The 24,214-nt window shown below is 40.5% G+C and overlaps 1 protein-coding gene across 1 annotated transcript in view; it reads left to right on the plus strand.

Moving 5' to 3' along the window:
* The window catches only part of LOC126124646 (zinc finger homeobox protein 4), a gene marked incomplete at its 5' end in the record, with an annotated part of 330,802 nt that extends 309,227 nt beyond the window's left edge, over window positions 1-21,575 (plus strand). Inside the window, 4 exons of the mRNA XM_049915109.1 lie at window positions 1,048-1,167; window positions 5,046-5,184; window positions 12,251-12,543; window positions 19,784-21,575. Of these exons, the coding sequence (XP_049771066.1) occupies window positions 1,048-1,167; window positions 5,046-5,184; window positions 12,251-12,543; window positions 19,784-20,563 (1,332 nt within the window). The remainder of the gene's footprint in view (window positions 1-1,047; window positions 1,168-5,045; window positions 5,185-12,250; window positions 12,544-19,783) is intronic.
* Window positions 21,576-24,214: the final 2,639 nt, after the last annotated feature.

A 24,214-nucleotide genomic window follows, 5' to 3' on the forward strand; every position in this document is an offset into this window, starting at 1 on the left:
TGTTGATTTTCCATTATCAGCGACATAACAGATCGTGATTCGGCGATCTACGTAACTTCTTCACAAGTGCTTATAGCACTCTTAAACGTTAATTTTTCTCATAGCAGGCTCACCAACATTATTTTGTAGTATTTCACTCACCAAAATCATTATTTAATATTCCTAAAATTATACTGCAGTTTATTTTGTTCTCGTAGCAAAATTTCATACAGGTTCTCTTATTTTTGTAAATAATCTGCGATACTACCAAAACACGTATAGCCTCATTTACAGACGATAGCACACTAAATATCCGATGTAGCTAACACACAGAGGCATCATTTCCTCGCTCTGGTTGCGAGGTGAACAGGAGATGAAATTACTTGTAGTGGTACAGGGTACTCTACCGTACGTTGGCTAGCGATGTATGCGTGTAACGTCAGGCTTCCGTTCACCTAGCAAATGCATATTCATTGAGTCGCTTCCTTTCTCACAAAAGCCGGAAATCCACTTTCATTGGTCACTGAGAATCACTCACCCCCGACGTCGTGGGCCAACACATTTAAAGCCTCAGCGCCACCCCGAAGGCTGCGACTCCCGTCCTACCCTCGCGACAGTTGTCGGCCGACTCCCGATTTCGCGAGCTAGAAAACCGCTCCATAAAATTATCTTAACATGCAGACCTCTCGGCCAGTCAGGCTCCAGAGCGGAATGTATGTACTTCAGTTGGACCAGCAAGGTGCTGTTCCCTGCCGCCCATCTGAGGATATTAGAAAATTCCGGCAATCCTGTGGAAACCACTCGCCTTTGGATACAGCAGTCAGGCCAGACCTCCACCATGTCGCAGGATTAAGGGAAGGCAGGCCATTTATTTCCAGGCTGCTGAACAGTTCCACCCTCCCCCTCCCCCCTTTCACATCCGGAAACCGAAAAGGCTGCTCTAGCGTCCACAACAGAATTACTCCAAGCCAATGAGCGCGGACAGGAATTGGTTTGTTACTAAATGTATACAGTAGTTATTTAAAAGTAACAAATACCTAAAACTATCAATTTAAATGTGATTTTCAGACTGTGCAGAGCCAGTACCCGACGCAGAAGACGCGGATGCGTACCAGTTTCGACCCGGAGCTGGAACTACCGAGGCTGCAGCGGTGGTTTGCGGAGAACCAGCACCCGAGCAGGCAGCAGGTGAGTTCCCGCGGTTGAGCTGGTTGCCGCTGTTGAAGGCGCCAGCACTAGAGTGATGCGAGTTCATTGCCGGCCATGACCGAAGAAGTAACGACTGAAGTTCGACAGCAGCACACTGCACGCAATACGATTTGCGCATCCGCTCTTAAGCCTCGACAGCCTAATGTTTTAATGGGACAGTGGTATGGCCGTAGCAAAGATCTTTAATTGTGCTGAGCTTTTCGTTTCCTCCAAACGGTTGTATTTACGACAGAGCAGTGTTGATCGAGCAGTGATATAGCAGAGAAGGGGAAACTAACAAATATGATTTCCAAATTTTAAAAATATTTTTTCCTGCCAATAGTCGTACCTTCAGTCACTGAGTACATGGGCAGCACCTTCGTGTTACTTCTGCGCCACTTGTTTGCGTGAAACAATGAAACTACAAGTCTCTAAAGCGATTTAGTGCTAACGAAGGTCATGTGATTATTAAAGAAGCAACAAAGAAATTGAGTGACAAATATTTTCATGATTCTGGTTCCACAGCGAAACGTATCGATCTTGGTCGGTGACGATCGTATTAAAGATTATTGCTCTGTAAAAGAAGAGCTCGACCGGCAGGATGTAAGTAACATCTTGGTGCGTTTACCTGCTTTTCCGCCTAAGTGAAGTCAGGTGCTGTCTATTTTCAACAAAATAGCGTTAGTGGCAGCTTACTTGAGGTAGGTTTAATAGTTGTCCTTTACTTACACGACAGAAATTTTAGAGCCACAAAAGAAAAACATTGAAGTTCAAATTCTAAGGAAGTATGAGGACATGCTGAAAAGCAATGCCTCGGAACTTTTTATTATGTTCTCAATATCGCTTGAGATGTTGCACGTCATGAATCGTCCTCGGTCGACTTCCCCGCTTGGCTGACGCAATTTGTAATCCTCTTCCGCTAAGTGACTCCGAATTGTAGCTTTTAACATAGCGGTGTGCAACGTACCTATGTCAGTGTACTGAGAGGCCTTCAGAAAACTGAATTCATAGCGATTTTTTTAAATCGGGTTTTGGGACGTGCCCATACAGCGGTATCAACACTGGAGTGTCAATTATGACGATACGATAGTAAGGGAAACACAACACCCAGTCTCCGAGCAGAGAAAATCTCCGACCCGGCCGGTAATCAAATCCAGGCTCCTTCTGTTAGCAATCCGCCTCGCTGATCGCGCAGCTACCGAGGAGGACTGAAAAGTGTTTTCTTATAGGACAATTATCCAAGGAATTCCACCCAATAATATCCATACAGCAGACTCTGTACATAATTTATTAAATTGCCAATACTAAACTCTTTTAAATAAAAACAAATTCATATGAGTTACAAAACTTAATAAACGGTTAAAGAGTGAGCTTTAAAAACAATAACGGCGGCTTGCCACCATAAAAACAAGAACCTTTTACAATATTGCTTTTAGAGTTTATCCAAAAGACAAAATCCAATAATAAGTTAACTTGGCATTACAATTTAAAATGATTTATATAAAAAAACTTTGAGAAAGATAATGGCGCTTGGCACCATAAAATGAAAGAAGCGCAACACACAACCAATAAATATAATAACAAAATAATAATTTGATACAACCAAAGGGCGAGGGCAACTCCCAACGCAATCACAGAAGAGCGAGCTCTCAACACTTCGGAGCCTTCCCACTAGAAACGGTCCCCAAAATAAACCGCTGAGAGCTCCCTGACATGCCTCCCACAACTGCCCATCAGTTACGCACCTTGGTTATATTCTGTAACACACGGCAGATAATATCAACACAAGATAAAATTCAAAAATACAGTATTACATCCCGACAGCACCTGATAACCACAGCGCCTTTAACTCGGGCGCTCTTAATAAGTGCCGCAAGCCAACACACACAAATCTCAAACAATTCTCGATTCCTAAAACGAAACAATAAAAGCCAAGCGCACATGAATAGTCAAACCACAGTCTTAGAAGTGCCTTAACGACACCAAACGCGACTATTCCACAGAGTTAATAATAACACAGTAAAAAATACAGAACATACCACTAAATGCTGTTACACAACCAAATTGACTAGATCGTGTTGTTCAGGTCCCAGAAGACCACATACAAGCAGCAGTAATTCACTATGTATATACTGTACAAATGGCTGGCTCTGAACACTATGAGACTTAACTTCTGAGGTCATCAGTTGCCTAGAACTTAGAACTAATTAAACCTAATTAGCCTAAGGACATCATACACATACATGCCCGAGCAGGATTCGAACCTGCGACTGTAGCGGTAGCCCGGTTCCAGACCGTACCGCCTAGAACCGCACGGCCACTCCGGCCGGCTACTGTACAAAACCGCCCTTCTTAGGCAGACTTTACCTAACACTTCTACTGCCAAATGTACCATACAAGAACGCAACTCCGGGCAGGACTCCAGTTGAGCAAATAAATTAGTACCAACAAATATCATAACGAGCCACACACACAGCAAAAAGTTCCAACAACACGGTCCCACATCAGAAAAGTTCAGAAACCGCTGCTGGAGCTTCCAGGGGAAAATCTGAAGACCCAACCGAGCCCACACCCTAACCTGGCAGACGACTCCAAAATTCAGCAACTAGTTGTCTCCTGGCCATAGTAACACAGGACCCCACCGAACCCCCACATCAGACAGGCAGGAGGAACAAGTACGCCGACTCAAATTAATCACCACCGCATGACCAGCACAGCGGCGAGTCGCCTCGGCCCCAGACCACTCTGCTCATATTGCGAGGCACAACAACCTTAGCGCTAGTCACTAGCCGGTGAGGCAGAGCGAACTTCACGCTCCGTGCACTACCCTCTCGCTTTCCCCCGGCCACCGCAAACACACGCCAGCGACGTCATAGAAAATCGCCGCCGGAGCGCCACCCGCACCAGGACAGCGAACTATAATCGATTACAGTGCGCGCTCTGAACAAGATCACAGGTTAGCGGCGCGCGCCATATCAAGGACAATTTGAAGAGTTCGTCCACACATGGAGCACTCTCTTCTTCAGCATAAAAATGCCAGACCATGTACACGCGCTGCGACGTCTGCAACAATCCTACGCCTTGGGTTCGCTGTTATCGACTATCCTCCATACAGTCCCGACTTGGCCCCATCCGATTTTAATGTTTCCAGTCGTTAAAGAACACATTGAAAGACTTAACTCTGATAATGCTGAAGCGGTGGAAGCAGACGTGAGGTTATGGCTCCATCAACAAAGTAAAACATTATACAGTGACGGTATTAACAAACTGGTCTCTCGTTCCGAGAAATATGTTCGTCGCCAGGGTTACTATGTTGAGAAATAAATATCTAGACATTAAGAATAGAGATGTAGAATGTTAATATTTTTTTATTTAAAAAGACTTAAGAATTTTCACGTGAAAATTTCGGAGGCATTACTTTTCAGCACATTTTCGTACGTCACAGTATATCATTTCCGTATTGTACTTTTAATTGCGCCAGACAGTTGAAAATATATCAGTAATTTTTAGTTATTTCTAGACTACTGCTTGTCCAGTAACAGAATATCTTATAAAACCTGAGGGCTGTTCATCAACAACAATTTTGAGTCCTCAGTTAAGGGCTATATGAGAAACCATTTCTCTGGAGTTATGAAAGATAGATATGATTTCGATTAGACTTCGAGAGATCATTTTGCTATTTATAGATCAGTGACATTCGTTTGAAGGAAGAGTCTGTCTAGAAACAATGAGTGAAAATGAAAAGTAATACACGTCTTATTCAATGGAACGACAAGAAAAGGCACATAATAAAAGAATATAAGTGACAGAAAGAAAATCATCTAACTTTCCTGTCAATAAGTCATTGCACCCACTGAAGAAACTGCCTGATATTTCAGATCCAGCAGTACGTTAAAGAACTAAACACTTTGGAATCTCGGCGCGGGCGGAAGCAGCTAGACGTCAACAACGTGGTGTACTGGTTCAAGAACGCGCGAGCCGCGCAGAAGAGAGCCGAACTCCGCAGCATCGGCCCAGGTAAGTTCGCTCTTACATCTGTTATTTCGTGTTGCAGTAGGTGCTGCAGAGCAGGCCTGAAATCCTACAATTTCTTTGTCGATTTTGTGCTGCAATTCTCTCAGTAATATGACAATTGAACTGAAAGACGTTAGGCGTTTACCGCCCATCTTGCTTAGTCTTATATTTATGCATTACGCTTGATTGTACTTTGTTATGGTCGCTTTAACTCCTTCATTCATGGAGTGATGATTATGCTTCAGCAGGTCTCACCAGTTTATATTTCGTACGACGATGTATTTAGTATCCCAGTGCCTAGGCGCTATTTTCTGCCCCACCATAAAAGGTGTTATCACCACTTCATAACATGTGCAATTTTCTTAGAGCAAAAATATTCTTTCTTTCTCTGGAACTTTTTGGAATTTTAAGTGTACGACTCAAATTTATTTATTTATTTAATTTTATTTTTTATTTTTTTTTTTTTTTTACATTTCCTTCATCTTACATATTGGAGCATACATTCTGCTGAGAGGAAATCAAGATTTTTTTTTATATTTTTATGCAAGATTCAATGGTCAGGATGTGAAATTAAAGTTGTAAGTTTCATGAAGATTGTGTTAGGATTGGTTCACGCCATTTTCAGCAGGTTTTAGGTATTTGGTTCTAATGCAAAATTTTCTGTCATCTGTTGCATTTTGTACAATCGCTAACCAAATTACGCCATTTATATGAGCTTCCAGACTATAGTAATGTCAGTCCAAAACTAGACTGAATTTTTTTTTTAAATTTTGTATTCACTACAGATAAATATTTAACTGAAGTTAAAAAAAGTTTCGTACACTAAAATATTGTAACGTGTATAATATTTGCAAGCAATCGTTTAATACGGTGTAAAAATCAACAAATATAATTCACAAAACGACTCACTCCCAAGAACAGAATCACCTTCACCGTTGTTGTTGCAATCACATGAAAACACTGCTGCCTTATGCTTCTTTACATATCTGATCTCACTGTCACTGGAATCTTCCTCCGAGCCATAAAAACATTCACATAATCACCCGGATTTTCATTCTCATTAGGAACATCTGAACAATCATTGTCAAAAATGTCCGAAAGTATTTCACACTAATTCATTTCCTTCCCTTTTCTGAATAGGACTATTACTAAAAGCAAGTGAACATTTAAGACGTAAACAGTAACAATTTGAAATATCTGAATGATAAATAAGCAAAAAGTATATGAATGTAATCAAGTTTGATACACTGACTACTGGTAATAGCATCTAAATAGACGAAGAAGTTCAAATATCTCACAGCAGATGGCTCCTTCAGAAAGATGATGGATGACGGATGATTAGCGAAAAACGATTGTGTGTTAAGATCACGGGGCAGGACTTAACTCCAGTCCTTAGATTATGAAATTAATATTGATTATTGATCTGTGCAGTTTTGTGTGCACGCAGTTTCTTACTAGGCTACCACAAAATGATCCACAACTCACTTTCACGTCTTTTATATCACCAGTAACTTCCTGATACTTTCCAAAGCTGACACAAGCGCTCATGCACATCTTACTGGACTATCATTCCTAAAAGAAAGTAAACCACAAGGAAATGACTTACGAGGACAACACGGGAAGTGTCATAACCCGATTTAACTGAAAGTTCGATCGCTGGAACAGGAGTCAAAATAAGTGAACATGTGTCTCGGCTTATCCGTAGATACTCTACCGTTTCTGAGGAAACGACGAGCAAAATTTTAGACGTACTTTGGATGCCTTTTAGCGTGCGGAAGTCTCAGCCGAATTGGTTGTACAGTGCAAAAGACATGTAACTTACGTCGTTTCCTCAGAAACGGTCGTGTATCTACGCATAAGCAGAGTCATGTGTTCGCTTATTTTGACCCCTCTTTCACAGAGCAAAGTTTCAGGGAAATCGGGTTATTGCACTTAGTGTTTTCCTTTTTCATCATTTTTATTTACACGTCAAGTTCCGTAGGACCAAATTGAGGAGCAAATCTCCGAGGTCATGGAACGTGTCAGTACAAGAAATTACAGCATAAAAGTAATAACAGATAAAAAAATAAAAAAGTCAATCTATATGTTTAAGCAAACGCAGTCAACAATACAACAAGGATCAGCTTAATTTTTAAAGGAACTCCTCTACAGAATAGAAGGACTGACGCATGAGGAAACTCTTCAGTTTCGATTTGAAAGCGCGTGGATTACTGCTAAATTTTTGAATTCGAGTGGTAGCTTACTGGAAAAGGATGAAGCAGTATACTGTACATCTTTCTGCACAAGAGTTAAGGAAGTCCGATCCAAATGCAGGTTTGATTTCTCCCGAGTGTTAACTATGTGGAAGCTGCATATTCTTTGGAATAAGCTCATATTGTTAACAATAAATGACAGTAAGGAATACATACATTGAGAGGCCAATGTCAAAATACCCAGACTCGTAAACAAGGGTCGACAAGCAGTTCGTGAACTGACACCACTTATTCCCCAACCGCCCATTTCTGAGCAAAAAATATACCCCAAAATATAATACCTTACGACATAAGCGAATGAAAGTAAGCAAAGTAGACTAATTTTCGTGTCGAACGGTCACTCACTTCAGATACTGTTCGAATAATAAAAATGGTAGCATTAAGTCTTTGAACAAGATCCTGAACGTTGGCTTTCCACGACGGTTTACTACCTAACTGAACACACACAACTTTGAACTGTTCACTCACATAAATTTGAACTGTTCAGTTTCACTAATCATATACCCATTCTGTGAAACTAAAACGTAAGGTTTTGTTGACTTGCGTGTTAGAAACTGTAAAAACTGAGTCTTACTGTGACTTAGCTTTAGTTTATTTTCTGCAAGCCATGAACTTATGTCATGAACTGCGCTATTTGAAACCGAGCCAATGTTGCACACTGCATCCTTTACTACCAAGCTAGTGTCGTGAGCAAACAAATATTTTAGAATTACCAGTAATACTAGAGGGCATGTCATTTATATAAATAAGGAACAGGAGTGGCCCCAACACTTATCTCCGGGGGCAGCCCCCCCCCCCTCCCCCACTTGACTGTACCCCACTCAAACCCCACATCACAGCCATTCTCAACATTGTAAATAATGACCTTTGCTGCCTGTTGCTAAAGTAAGAGGTGAACCAATTGTGAGCTACTCCCCGTATTCCGTAATGGTCAAACTTCTGGAGCAATATTTTGTGAACAACACAAATGCCTTAGTTAAAACAAAAAATATGCCTAGCGTTCGAAACCTTTTGTTTAACCCATCCAGTACCTCACAGAGAAAAGAGAATATACCATTTTCAGTTGTTAAACGACTTATAAAGCCGAACTGTACATTTGATAGCAAATCGTGTGATCAATTATCTTTAGATACACAGCCTTTCCAATAACTTTAGCAAACACTGATGGCATAGAAATAGCTCTAAAATTGTCTACATTATTCCTTTCTCCCTTTTTATAAAGCGGATTTACTACTGAGTACTTTAATCGTTCACGAAACTGACCATTCCTGAAGGACAAATTGCAAATATGGCTAGATAAAGGGCTAATATGTGCAGCACAGTATTTTAATATTGTGCTAGGCACTCCATCATCCCCATGAGAGTTCTTAGTCGTAATTATATACTCACTCTCTCCCTTGTCTGTATCATAGGGGAGTATTTCAAACGTGAATCTCGGAAAGGCATTTGCCAAGAAAGTTATATGATTTCCTGTAGAAACAAAATTTTTATTTAATTCACCAGTAATGCTTAGAAAATGATTGTTAAACACTGTATGTGTATCTGACTTATGAGTAACAAATATTTTTACTACGAACTGACTTTGTATCATCGACCTTGTGCTGTTGACCAGACACTACTTTCACAACTGACCATATTGTTTTAATTTTATCCTGTGAATGAGCTATTCTATTTGCATACCACATACTCTTTGTCTTCCTAATAACATTTTAACCACCTTACAATACTATTTGTAATGAGCTTCTGTAGCTTGATTATGACTATTTCTAACATTTTGATGTAATTCACGTTTTTTTTTTCTACATGATATCCTTATCCCACTAGTCAGCCATCCAGGCTGCCTAGTATTGCTTTCTAATGGAAAGCAACTCTCAAAGAGCATGAGAAAGGTGTTAATGAAAGCATTATATTTTCCATATACGAGGGTTGGAACTTTAATAGTGGCAAGTATATATTTTCAGCTCGTACAAAATAGATACGTGTTTCAAAGTTATACTGACCTTCAGAGTAGTCACCAGCATTCTGTATGACCAGTTGCCAGCGATGTGGAAGTCGTAGCATACTCATAGCAATGCTAGTTGTGCTCACAGTTCGAGTGGCGCCGTATATTGCCCGAAACATTTGTAGCAGTTCTGAAGCGAATGCCGTGAAGTGTTTCCTTCAGTTCAGAAATCGAGTTGAACTCACGAGGGCTTAAGTCAGGGGAGTGCAAGTAGGTGGTATAGCACTTAGCAGCCCAATCAGTCAAACAAATCAGTACAGCTTGCACTATATGTGCTTGTGTATTGTGCTGCAAAATTTTGGTCAGGTCTTGCAAAAAGGGTCATCACTTCTGCCTCTATGCTGTTCATTTTTGGAACACAATCTGCGACCAGCTTAGAGACAGAAGTGAGGCCTAGGAGATTTACGTTACCTCAGTTCAGTTACACCAGTAGAACTATTTATAGAACTAAGAATAGCGGTCTCTAAATTCTCTGTCTACTAAGGAAGCAGCTGCTTGTATTAATACTACTACACCACAGCTAATACCAATACCAAGAAAACTTCACTAAATTATTAGCTAAAACCAAAAATTCTAGGGGCTCCTCGAACACTCAACAAAGTTAAAACACTGAACGAAAATTTTACCGAAATAGTTGACTAGAAACAATAAGAAACGTCAACTGAACACCAAAGTACGAAATTTACTAAACGACTTCAGCGCACGGAAAACTGTGAATAACACAGTTAGCGAACGTTTTCAAAAGTTTATTAAATCGTTCTTTCGCCGCAAACAGCACGAAACACTGCTGAAAACTATTAAATTTAATAAATGTACAACAGTGCAGAAATAACTTCGTCAGTACTTAGCTTTATAACCACTACAGCTGCAACTGCACGCCGCAAAATGTAAACACATTACTGAGGCGTGAGGCTTGGACGAACGACGTAAGATGATGATGATGATGATGATGATGATGATGATGATGATGATGATGATGATGATTGGTTTGTGGGGCACTCAACTGCGCGGTTATCAACGCCCCTACAAATTCCCAACCTTTGCTCAGTCCAATCTCACCACTTTCATGAATGATGATGAAATGATGACGACAACACAAACATACAGTCATTTCGAGGCAGGTGAAAATTCCTGACCCCGCCGAGAACCGGGGACCCTGTGCTCGGGAAGCGAGAGCGCGACCGGGAGACGGAAGACGTAAGCACACGCACGAATAATAGAGGACTCCAGTCAATAACACAGGAAGAAAGACTGAGATTAATGAAAATCCACTAATAAGTTACTTTTACAGCAAATATTAACACAAATAAACTTTAAAATAAGTAATTGAAGACTAAAACTATATAAAATGTTGACGAGCAATCTCAGCAGCAGTACAGCACACGTGACGTCACACCAACACTCTTTAATAATGATATGCAGCGCAATATATGGACATAAACTATACCTATGACGACTGTGGACAATACTACACTTAGAAAGATTGTCGTTAAAAATTTACAATTGGTCTGCTCTGATTAAAGCTACGTATCGAATTAATATTTTGTCCTTGTTTCTATCTCGAACGCCAGGTACTTGTTGTTGTTGTTGTGGTCTTCGGTCCTGAGACTGGTTTGATGCAACTCTCCATGCTACTCTATCCTGTGCAAGCTTCATCATCTCGCAATACTTACTGGAACCTACCTCCTTCTGAATCTGTTTAGTGTATTCATCTCTTGGTCTCCTTCTACGATTTTTACCCTCCACGCTGCCCTCCAGTACTAAATTGGTGTTCTCTTGATGCCTCAGAACATGTCCTACCAACCAATCGCTTCTTCTAGTCAAGTTGTGCCACAAACTCCTCTTCTCCCCAATCCTATTCAATACCCCCTCATTACCAGAATGAGATTTTCACTCTGCAGCGGAGTATGCGTCGATATGAAACTTCCTGGCAGATTAAAATTGTGTGCCGGACTGAGACTCGAACTCGGGAGGTCCCGAATTCGAGTCTCGGTCCGGCACACAGCTTTAATCTGCCAGGAAGTTTCACCTCCTCATTAGTTATATGATCTACCCATGTTATCTTCAGCATTCTTTTGTAGCACTACATTTCGAAAGCTTCTATTCTCTTCTTGTCTAAACTATTTATCGTCCATGTTTCACTTCCATACATGGCTACGCTCCATACAAATACGTTCAGAAACGATTTCCTGACTCTTAAATCTATACTCGATGTTAACATATTTCTCTTCTTCAGAAACACTCTCCTTGCCATTGCCACTCTACATTTTATATATCCTCTCTACTTCGATCATCATCAGTTATTTTGCTCCCCAAATAGCAAAACTCATATACTACTTTAAGTGTCTCATTTCCTAATCTAATTCCCTCAGCATCACCCGACTTAATTCGACTACATTCCATTATCCTCGTTTTGCTTTTGTTGATGTTCATCTTATACCCTCCTTTCAAGACGCTATCCATTCCATTCAACTGCTCTACTAAGTCCTTTGCTGTCTCTGACAGAATTACAATGTCATCGGCGAACCTCAAAGTCTTTATTTCTTCTCCATGGATTTTAATACCTACTCCGAATTTTTCTTTTGTTTCCTTCACTGCTTGCTCAATATACAGATTGAATAACATCGGGGAAAAGGCTACAACCCTGTCTCACTCCCTTCCCAACCATCGCTTCCCTTTCATGCCCCTCGACTCTTATAACTGCAATCTGGTTTCAGTACAAATTGTAAATAGTCTTTCGCTCGCTGTATTTTACCTCTGCCACCTTCAGGTACTTATTATTACATAATTATAAAGAATTTTTCTTGTTGAATAGGTATTCTGTCACTGAATGGGTACAACAGCAGCAGCCACAGCCCCCCAGGACCGATGATGAGTGGGGGTGGCAGCACCATGGGCAGCACCAACAAGAGCGAGAGCCCGCCGTTGCACAGCCCTGGCGCCAGAGGCCTCCCTCCAAACGCCTACCTGTCGGATAATTCAGCAGGCGGCTCGGACGACGAGGAAGCTGGACCGCCGGCCAGTCCCGTGGGGCCCCTCTCTCTAACGACAAATGACAGAGCTAGCAGACCCAGCTCTCCAAAAGGACATACAGCCTCACCTGTGCAAGTAAGTACGTGTTCAAAATCACTAGCAATAATTCTTAATTTTTGAACTGCCAGGTTTTATAACATAAATATTTTTTCTTTATTACAGAATTTCGCCAATTAAAGACCGCTTAGAACCTAAGACTAAGGTACAAACTCTTTTTTTACCTTCCCAGGACTTATTTATGTGTTGGTTGAAGGCTTGCCTCTGTTCATTAGAAATCACACTCCAAGGTTGTGGAAATTTTGCAGTATTGGTCAGTAGCCCGAAATTTTTCCTATCCTGTGTGCTGTCGTCTGTGATCCTGTTTCTTCAAATCCCTTCTTGTTTCTTCCATCCATCGCGCAGTGTTTTTCAACTTTGAAATGAAATCAAAAATTGTCTTCGTTAGCCTATTGCAGTTCATTCTGTAGGTACGACCATAAGACTTTCATCCCTTCTTCCTTATTGTGTCTGTGATTGTATCTATGTTTCTGTATAGATCTTCGTTTCTTCTTTTCGTTTAGTTGTTATCTTCGTTCTTTTGTGCTCCTAAATTGTTCTTTTCCTTTCCTTCTTTTCCAATTCTTCTTGTTCACTTCTTTTATTCTGTGTAAGGCATTCACAGTCGTAAAGTGCTTCTGCTTAGATTACTGTTGTGTGGTGTTTAATTTTTGCCTGGAATGATACTGACCTTTTATTATATCGGTTTTGGGTGAGTTTGCGTGCTAATTCCATTTCCTTTGATCTTTCATTACTTGTGATGTAATCCATCAGATTGTATCCATTCTCCCAAATCCTGGAACTTGTCAACTCTTTCGATGTTTCTGTGTTGTGTTTGTAAATGTTTTTATCTGTTGTGTTTATGTTTAATGTATTCCGATTTCTCATACGATATATGTAGTTCTGTTTTACCTGCAATTTCCTGAAGTGTTTCTCTCATTGACTTTGCATCTGTTTTGTCATTGCAAATTACTCAATATCGTCAGCAAAAACGAGACATTTGACATCAGATTTTCGTTCTCCTTGTCATACATGAATTCCTTCGAGGTTTTTCTCTTGTAGTTCTTTATCCCACTGTCTCATTTCCTTGTCTAAGACCAGATTGAATAGATTCAGTGAGAGCCCGTCGCTCTGCCGAACATCTTATCCTAAGAATTTAACTTCGCCTATGAATTTAACGTTCGAAGTTATCTGTTCGACTAATTGTCTAGTGGTTTTGTCGTTACCTGTTTCTTCCAGTGTTATGAATATTTTCTATAGAACAGTAGGCTTTTTTGAAATCAGTGAGTGTAGCCACTAAGTTGCGTATTGTTCTGATCCTGAGGATTTTCTCCAAGTTAAAAATTTGCCCTGGGCACTGTCTATTTTTTTCTGAATCTCGGATAGTACTCACATATTGTTTGTTCTTCTAGGTCACGGGCGTTTTTCAGTAGAGCTTTGCATATGCGACTGGATGTAGAGACATGCCTCAGTAATTTTTGGTGTCTGTCCTGTCATCCTTATTATGTAGCGGGTGGATTATGGCTTGTTTTCAATGGTCAGTTATGCTTCCTTTCTCCCACCAATATTTAATAGCCTCAAAAATGGTTCTAGCTGCCCACTTCCCTCAGAGTTTCCACATCTCAGCTAATATCACGTCTTCACCTGGCGCTCTATTGTTTTTCAGCTGGGCATTTTATTATTTACTTTGATGCAGTGACGGTGGTTCTGGAGTAGGATTTTCCTTTTGAGGCTGTCAGAAAATTAGTCATGTTGGTTACTCACAGTTTAGAAGATTTTTGAAGTATTTTGCTACTAACTCGCAGTAACCTAGTCCTCTTCTGAGCCGTACATCCACGATTTCTCTAAGGTTTTGTTTGGTTATTGCCGGATGATCCAGTTGACATGCACGTAGATATGTATTACGAAAGACGAGGTCTTCTTTCTCCTCTGTAATTCTCTGACAAAGGTTGACATTAGTTTTAAGTCGAACTGCTTGCAGACGTTGCTGATCCTTTCTCCATTCTTATTGCTGCGTTTGTATGCAGGAAAGTTTCCTACTATTGCCTTGTATTACTCTTCTATGCCGATTTGTGCGTTCAAGTTTCGTGAAAGTAGTTTCATATGGTGTTTTTGTATTTCTGACCTCTGATTTTCTACTTTCCCCAAAACTGCCCCTGTTTTTTGGTCTAAACGAGAGCATAGAGATTCGCTCCAATGAGGATGTAAAACTTGTTGAGGGTTCTTTTAAAATCCATTTGACAATGGAAGCTGTCCCGGGCGTAGTGACTTTGCTTACTTTTTTGTGGCCTGTTTCCCTTTATAGATCCCGTAGTCCTCTGATTCAAATGCGTTGTCATCTCCGTATCTGGATTCCTCAAGTGTTAGTATGACTGTGCTGCGTGTGTTTCATCCACATAGAAAACTATTTTAAAAATAAACTCAAAGGAATAACAAATCAGTCTCTATGTATACTCTCCAATCATTCAAGCTGATCCATTAAAAAGCTGCTGAAGTTTGGCGTTATTTCAAAGTTAGTTTTTATGTATTTAAATTGCGTGTATACCACTTCTTCCAATGTGGAAGTACATCAGCTTTTGAGAAATTCAGCTGACTCCATTACATTACGCGCTCTGAGTGAATGCCTGAGTGGTGAAGTAACAGGGTGACAAAAATTTTAAAAAAGTCTGTGGCACATACTGATATTACTGTTTAAAGCAGTCAAATTGGGGTATTCGTCACATATATTCAGACTGGTTGAATTTCTGGAACTTATTCAAATGGCTCTGAGCACTATGGGACTTAACTGCAGAAGTCATCAGTCCCCTATAACTTAGAACTACTTAAATCTAACTAACCTAAGGACATCACACACATCCATGCCCGAGGCAGGATTCGAACCTGCGACCGTATTGGTCGCGCGGTTCCAGATTGTAGCGCCTAGAGCCGCTGGGCCACTCTGGTCGGCTCTGGAACTTATTTCTTCATTATTAGCCATCACCACATTACAAGTTACATCACATGGGAAATCTCCATGGGCAGTTAAATACGCACCACGAAGGAATTATTCGAATGAGGCGGAAATCGGTAGATGTGATACACCTGGGCAGACAAACAGACGATTACAATGTCAGCAAAATTACATGATTTGTTCAAGGGAAAGAGCTTCACAAATTGAGCAAGTCAGCAACCCGGGGGTCCACCTGTCCACCTCTTATCCTTATGAAAGCAGTTATCCGGCTTCGCACTGAGTGATATAGTTGTTACAGGTCCTTTTCATGGAATTCGTGCCAAATTCTGTCCAACTGACTTGTTAGATCGTCAAAATCCTGATCTGGTTGGAGGACTCTGCTCATAATGCTTCAAGCGTTCTCAGTTGGGGAGGGATTCGGCGACACTGCTGCCCAAGTAGGGTTTGGAAAGCTCGAAGGCAAGCAGTAGAAACTCTCGCCATGTGCGGGCGGTCCTTATCTTGCTGAAATGTAAGCCCACGATGGCTTGCTATGGAGGGCAACAAAACGGGGTGTAGAATATCGTCGACGTACAGCAGTTCTGTATGGGTACGGTGGATGACACCAGGTGAGAAAGCCTCCGTCGGTCCAGCAGGACACTGCCACACCCCGCGCAGTCCCCCCGCCGTCCGGCCGCGCGCAAGCCCCGCGCCGGATAACAGGAACAAGGCGCGTCGCCAGCGAGTGTCGGAGGCCACACGCACCAAACGAATGACAGGCGGTGCACCGAGCAGCTGTGTTGTGCGTCTCACCTACGTTCGGCAGTCGCCTATGAGACGCCGAGCCGAGCGCGCACTCCGCGCCACCTTCGAGGTGGAAGGACGTGCTTTGCGTCAAATGTGCCACGGAAAGCGGCGATTGCGTGTGTGGGCAAGCAGTAGAAACTCTCGCCATGTGCGGGCGGTCCTTATCTTGCTGAAATGTAAGCCCACGATGGCTTGCTATGAAGGGCAACAAAACAGGGTGTAGAATATCGTCGACGTACAGCAGTTCTGTATGGGTACGGTGGATGACAACCAACGGGGTATTACTGTGAACAGAATGGCACCCCAGATATCACTCCCGGTTGTTGGGCCGTATGGTGGGAGACAGACACGTTCATATCCCAAGGCGGTAGAGGACATCTCCCGACACGGCTTTGGCCTGTAATCTCATTATCTGGAGCAGCATTGTCTGCAGTGATGAACCCGTTTCGAACTGACCGGATGACCAGAGAAAATATGTCTGGAGAAGCCACGGATAGCGATGGGATACCTACCTAATTCGACCGCCATACTGCTCGGCATCCAGGAGTGATGGTCTGGGGTGCCATTTATTTTCACATCAGGACCCGTTTGGCTGTCATCCACAGCACCTTTACAGCATAGTGATAAGTCGACGATATTGTACGCTCTTTTTTTGTTGATCATCTTGCTAAGCCATCCTGGGGCTATGTTTCAGCAAGATAATGCCCGCCCTACACTGCGAGAGATTCTACTGCTTGTCTTCGTGCTCGCCAAACCCCGCCTAGGCCAGCAAGGTTGCCGGACCTCTCCCCAATTGAGAACTGGAGAATTGGAGCATTATAGGCAGGGCCCTCCAACTAGTACGGTATTTATAAGATCTAACACGCCAGTTACACAGAATATGGCACGATATCCCTCAGGAGGACATTCAAAACCATATCAATAATGCCAAACCGAATAACTGCTTGCATAAGGCCTAGAGGTGGACCAATGTTTTACTTGCTTGCTCAGTTTGTGAAGCTCTTTCTCTTGGAATAAATCGTACAGATCTCCTGAAATAGTAATCATTTGTTTCTCTGCACATGTTCATCGTGTCTACCGATTTCCGTTCCATTCGTGTAATGTCTTCGCGGTGAGTAACTTCTTTTTTTTTTTTTTTTTTTTTTTTTTTTAGAGTGTATGTAGGTTAATGTACCCTACCGTGTAAGGGTACATTACCATGTAAGGGTACATTACCATGTAAGATAATGGCAAACTCCTGGCTTTTATTTAATTATCTCATTATGACAGGCAAAGTTGTAACCTATTTAAAAATATTGTATAAGCCACGAAATAAGCTTGACTAATTGCTTGTTGCCACTCCAGTGACCAACAGTATTTCATGGCGAATATGGTATTATTGGCGAAAAGAACGATATTGCCTTGTGTGTGTGTGTGTGTGTGTGTGTGTGTGTGTGTGTGTTTGTGGTAGGAGATGCTTACCACTTAACCAAAGCAGGTAACCTACATGGCAATTATGGAAACAGATTTGTTTTTAAACTACCGAAAGAGGAATCTGCTGTATGTGTTAAGCGTATACAACAAACGTTTCTGCCTCAGTTATGAAATTATACCCCTTCTCAAAGCTCATAGCAACTGACCAAGACGTTTCCTAATGGTTTCACGCTGTACATCAGAGCAAAAAACATGGTCGCGTTCAACCCTAAAGGGGTGCTATCACGTTCAGTGGGGTTGCTAGCCTACTATGTCCTCAGGGAAGCGTTGAAGCGTCCCAGAGGTGTAAGCATTGTCAAAGAATGTTAAGAACGTCGCCCTCTTTCTCCAAGTACCTCGATCTGTAGTTTCCTACCGCGAAATGTGTGGGAATCAACGCCCTTGAGAAAGGGTTGGTTTCATTGATGACCTTCTTGGTATCGCCTGACACCTTCTCGTATGGATTCTGAGCGTCGGTGAGTCTGAAATGTTACTCTCGGTCACTCACAAGCAAATTGTGATTTCAGTGCTAGGTCTCAAGTTCTGACCAGAGTGGCAGAGACGTCAGAAGGAGCGAAATGTGGGTAAGAAAGGGGGCGTGAGACCTTCACAAGGGATGGTACGTCTTCGGGGGCATTAGGCGAACTGTGGTGAAATTTGATGCCATTAACCCACCTTACAGCTCGAATGAACTTCTGAGCTCAGGCCTTTTTTGCACGTGTGTCGACACTTTCCTGTTACAAGCGTCGCCTAGCCCGAGGATCATGTCGCAGGACTCAGTATTACAGAGGAAGACTGTAGGCGCCTTGGAGCCAAATTTCAAACTTAAGCGTCCAATGGGAGACTGTTACGGGGTTTCGAAAACGTTAATAGTGTTGCACAGTGTACTTTTCCTGCATTTTCGGTTATACATGAACGTTGACTTGGGATGCTAATTTTATAACGTGTCTTATTTCGACTAGTGGTATTTCTTTTCTTTAATACAAATTTCTCGTACTTATGGCATTATATATGAATTTTTGATTGTTTTTAAAAAGTCAATAAATGGTACTACATTTTATATGTGTGTTTAAACAAATGAAAAATTGCTTTTTATTTAATTTTATTCAATCTCTCTCTCTCTCTCTCTCTCTCTCTCTCTCTCTCTCTCTTTCGTTCCCTCCCCTCTGATTTGCACCGATTACCGATAGATTAACTTCAGTAATTGCTGAGGTAGCAGAAAGCATATAATGAACAATTTTTTAAATGGTTTGGGACCTCATCATTTGCCTTTCATGCGTATGCTGTCACCTGCTGAAAGTACCTTTCTTCATAATGCCATCATGCGTTATTTTTTTTTATTTTTTTAACTAATGTTTCATAACATGTATCGTCCTTTCAGAATCCATATGTTACAGTGGAATTTATCTTGAGGGTCAGTAGGTAACCATTCATAATATTTCTTCCATTCGTACATCACTATGCGTTTTGGCATTGCGGTCAACACACGAAGTTCACTGTTAAGGAACAAACAGGAACCAAAAACTGAACTGAAGGCTACTTACTGCCACTCAGTGAAACGTGAATATCTGAACGGCAATAATAGTGCCGACAGGTAATTGTTTCCGCCAAAACTGAAAGCGAACTGCGTGTTTCCATTCGGTTGCTCCCACAGACTGGTCTCATTCAAAAGAAGAATGAATAATCAAACTAACACACAAACTTACAACCGACCGAAACGACTGTTTTCGTTCAGTCGTTCCAATCACTAAGAAAAATCACAGTTCAGAACTGCCTCCGCTTCACTGAATCAGAAAGTTTGATGATCATTCCGAGGTTTCACATTTTTACAGTCGCACATTCAATTACAAATAACTTTTAACTAAAATTTTACCCAAGTTGAACATAATCATTGACTCTTAGGTCATGAGAACACTATTAAATGGATTTCTTTTTTAAGCAGAAGTTTCTAAAGAGAAAGTTCCTAGTCTCAAATTCGTCGTAAATCTGTACAAAAGTGTCTTAAAATTACGTTGTTTCTGCTTAACATATGCATGCTCTCTGGCTACAGCATTCAAATAATGTTATATGTTTTTGTTTTTCTTCCTGTAGATGGACAACATTAAGCAAGAGCCTCCAGATGAAGTCCCATCTCCTCCCTCTGGTAACAACAATAACTGCAGCAATGACAACACTCACAATAACAACAACAATTTGAAGGAGTGTGATGACATGACAGAGGGTGATGAAGAGGATGAAGATGAAGAGATGGATGAACTAGAAGAGCGAAGGAAGGATGAACTTTGTCCCCCAGAGCATGATTTGCGACGTATTCAGCAGTTTCACAGTCCCAGTCCAACTGAGCAGATGGGGCCCCGTATTCATGGACATGGTAACCCACCACACAGCCTAGGATTTCCTTTGGTGTCTAATTCAATGTTCTCCCACAGTATCATGTACATGAGTCACTATTTGCCTGGACTGTCTCAACCACATCATGGTCTTGGTCCACCAGGTACTCCACCGACATCACAGGTGTCTGCTCCTCCAGCCAGTAGCAGCAGTGGACTTAACTTGTCAGCTTTATCAGCATCTGCAGATGAGAGACGTAAGCGTAATCGCACTTTCATTGACCCAGTGACGGAAGTACCACGGCTCGAGCAATGGTTTGCACTGAACACTCACCCCTCGCACAACCTTATTCTGAAGTATACTGAGGAGCTAAATCGCATGCCTTACAGGCAGAAATTTCCAAAACTGGAACCAAAAAATGTGCAGTTTTGGTTCAAGAATCGAAGGGCCAAGAACAAGAGACTCAAAATGTCATTGTTTGATACTCCTCCTCCTGGAAGTCACCAGTACAGACATCAGTCGCCACCTGGTCATGAATAAATTTACTCATTGTATTTATTAACTGTTGAAAATGGAACATTGTTCTCTACCAAGTGGTAAGGACCAAGTAGAGATTTATCTCATGTTAAAGTATTTGTTGATTCTCATTACTATATGTGCCAGTGAGAATGGGACAGCTCCTCTATAAACTTAATGGAGAGGTGTTTTTGGTGTTAATGCCTTAAATTCAGTTTGTAATGAAATGCAAAGGAGTTTAAATGGTGTATAAAGACTGGCAGCTAACTACCTCTGGTAAGTGAGTGACATATTTAACAAGATTTTGTGCAGTCTCCTCTGTGAATGTCTTGTAGAAAAACTGTTTCAATACTCTCATGAAATGCCATTCTCAGTATTAAAGTTTCATTATGTCACTGAGAGCAATGTACTTAGACCCACATGTTGTTAAAATTTTAAGCTTTTTATCTTTTTATGACTGCTACATTTAAATTCACGAATATTTAACTTTCTCAATGTTGTTGTTTATGTTTATCTCACTTGTGAAATTTACTTTTTATGTAGGTGTTTAGCTTTGTTAGATACTTAGTTCTTTGTTATAATTTTGAAATGTTTTAATGTGGAAATTGAATGAAATTTTCATGTGTTACTATTATCAAATACATACATTTTACATGGATTTCATATATTATCAGTCACTGTAGACAGGCACTGAACAAGTTGAAACCTCAAAATTGTAAAAATAATAAATATTCCATAGCTGCAAATAAAAGTCATATGCAAAATTGTGTAATTACAGGTATGGGTTGGACTGAGTATAAAATTCTGTTGCTGTTTTCATGTGAAATGTCACCAAGATGTATTCAAACTTTTATCAGCCAACATAAATGATTTATAGTTTGACATACCAAATATACTAGAAGCAAGTTCCTTGCACCTGTTTATAACTCAGCTATCTTGTCTGAGTTATTATAATTTAAAATTAGTTATATGCATGTTTCAAGATTATTGTGCAAATATTGAAACCAAAGATTGAGTTTTTTACAAAACCTGTATAGTGTATGTGGATTATTCTACAGGAATAAACATACTGAGAACTAAACATTGCATTCTGTCAAAGTTGCTAAGGTTTATTTCAGTAATATAGCACTGGTATTACTTTGCTTTTATAACCACAGTATTTACTTATATTAAAAAAATAAAATAACACTTTGCCACCCTCACAATGAAGCACATAAAACATTTTGGTATAGACATCCACATTGCCACTAGTAATATTGTGGTGTAACTGACAGAAATACGGCAGTTCAGTCTTTTTATTTTTTGACCTGTGACAACTTGCCACTAGTTCATACAGCAACCTGTGATATGTAAAGGAGATACAGACAATTTTGACTTTACCATATTACTAGTGACAAACAAATATTCATTATATTTTTCAAATGTGGGACTATGCAAATGATTTTTTAGATTTATACCGTTGGTTAAGAAAGACTGTTAATCATGCCTGGAGGGAGGGGTGAGAGTAGGGGAGGGAGCAATCACAAGTGTAGTTGTTTAAAGATAAAAGTAAGTAATGTATTTTTTTATTATATGTTCAGCCTCAGATCAGACAAATGTTACCATTAACAGTTTTTACTTATTTCCCACCTGTATGGCCTGATGCTGAAATGCACACACACACACACACACACACACACACACACACACACACACACACACTCCTTCAACAACATCATGTTTGTCTCAGTAGGCGAGTCTTTAAGAGTGAAGAGGCATAGCTACACAGTACTTACATAACAAGTACAATAATATTTTACAGTTCTTTCAATTAAAAGAAACTAGCTCTGAATTATTATGGTTATTTTATTACTTGGTTCTCCATTCTAAAACTTTCTTCTTGTTGTCTGTTTGTGGCTCTGATTGCATACTCTTATTATTCATTACAGTCCACACTGCTTGCTAAAATTTGTGTAGTTACCACCTTGTTTTAGTTAAGGTCTTATTTTGTTTGTGCACACTGCTCCTGTTTCCTGTTCATATACATCCTCTGCCATCTGTTTCTCCTTCTTCAACCAGCCTTTTAAAGCACTTCTAATTAAGAAAAATAGTACAGATATTAAGATGTAGGACACTATGCTCATACTTGTTATGTAGAGGTCAAATTCTTCATTTGATTACCCAAACTCAGCTTCTGGTATTATCTCTAAAGCATGAAATTTGCTCACTCAGTCATGTTCGTGCTGTGTTCGTAAGACTCAACAGAGAGGGTTGGCACAGGAGATGATGCACAAAATCTAGCAACCCCAATTTTCCTCGGTATTTCCTAAAAGCACTGAATATGACTTCTTGTGCTAAACCACAGCAGAGGCCTGCCCCTGCCCCCCCCCCCTCCTCTTGTTTAGCTTGAGTTACTACTTTAATCCTGTTTGTACTATGGTCAACATGGTGTTCATTATAAAACTGTTTCCTCCCTTCTTTCCAAGGACTTGATCCTTAATGAAATGTATTTGCAAAACTAATGCCGAATAGCTTCAGCAAGTAAGATCATATTAGTATTTAGGTGTAAACTAAGAAGCCATATGAAATAGGATGATCACAAGAAACAAACAACATGGAAGGGAAAGGGAGACGTGAATTTGTTGGAAGGGTTTGGGGCAGAAAACCACATATAAGACTGTAGTCTGCTGGTAGACATAGGAGCTGACCTTCGATGAATTCAGAGGCATAACGCTAGGCTAGTATTAAGGCAGTGTAGCTAATACAAGAGTGTAACTGAAATGTTTGGCAAAATTACACGAGAATTCTTGGAAGAAATATAGATCCTATCAAACAATGTTGGGAATATTTAGAGAAGCTATTGAGGAAGAAGTCTGTGTGACCATTATGCTACCACTATCATATGTTTCACATAAGGATCATAAGAAATTAGAGCTCCTACAGATGCACATAGATAATCATTTCTCCCTTGCTCAGTAGGCCGACAGAATAGAACATACAATCGCTACATCTACATCTGTACATTGAAAGCCATGGTGGAGGGTACTTTGTGTACCACTGTCACTTCCCCATTTTTTCTGTTCAGTTCCAAAATTCTTTGCATGAAGAATGATTGCTGGTAAGCCTCTGTGTGAGCTCGAATCTCTCTCTAATTTTAGACTCATTGTCTTTTTCTGAGATATACGATAATTTGGGGTGAAAATGGCGAAAAACATTAGCTCTTAAAAAACATTTCATCCATTTACTGTAGTCATATCACAGTACAAATTCTGAGTGTTAACTGTATAACTTCAATGATGGTGTATTCATTTTATTTTTATTCATAATTGCACTTACTATTTTAATTTAATTGTTGATCAGTTTCACCTTGGAAGATGGTGTGAATCCGATCATTAATTTTGGTGTATTTATAATATGTTACATTTTCTGGCCTGAACAGGTTTTCATAAGTACATGAAGTTCAACATTACTGCAATAAAAATACTTGCATTCAGGAAATTTTACAAATATCAGTTCCAGTGATTATATGCCACTGTCAACATCAAAGGTATTATTCAGTAGTGAAGGCAGCAGAGGATCAAATAGGTTAAGTCAAGGCATCGTAAAATTCATTGGATAACACAGGTATACTGAATTATACTGAATTTAATTGATGAAAGGGGAAAATACAAAAATGCAGCAAATGGAGCAGGCGAA

The sequence above is a fragment of the Schistocerca cancellata genome, chromosome 1, assembly GCF_023864275.1.
Source record: "Schistocerca cancellata isolate TAMUIC-IGC-003103 chromosome 1, iqSchCanc2.1, whole genome shotgun sequence".
NCBI lineage: Eukaryota > Metazoa > Arthropoda > Insecta > Orthoptera > Acrididae > Schistocerca > Schistocerca cancellata.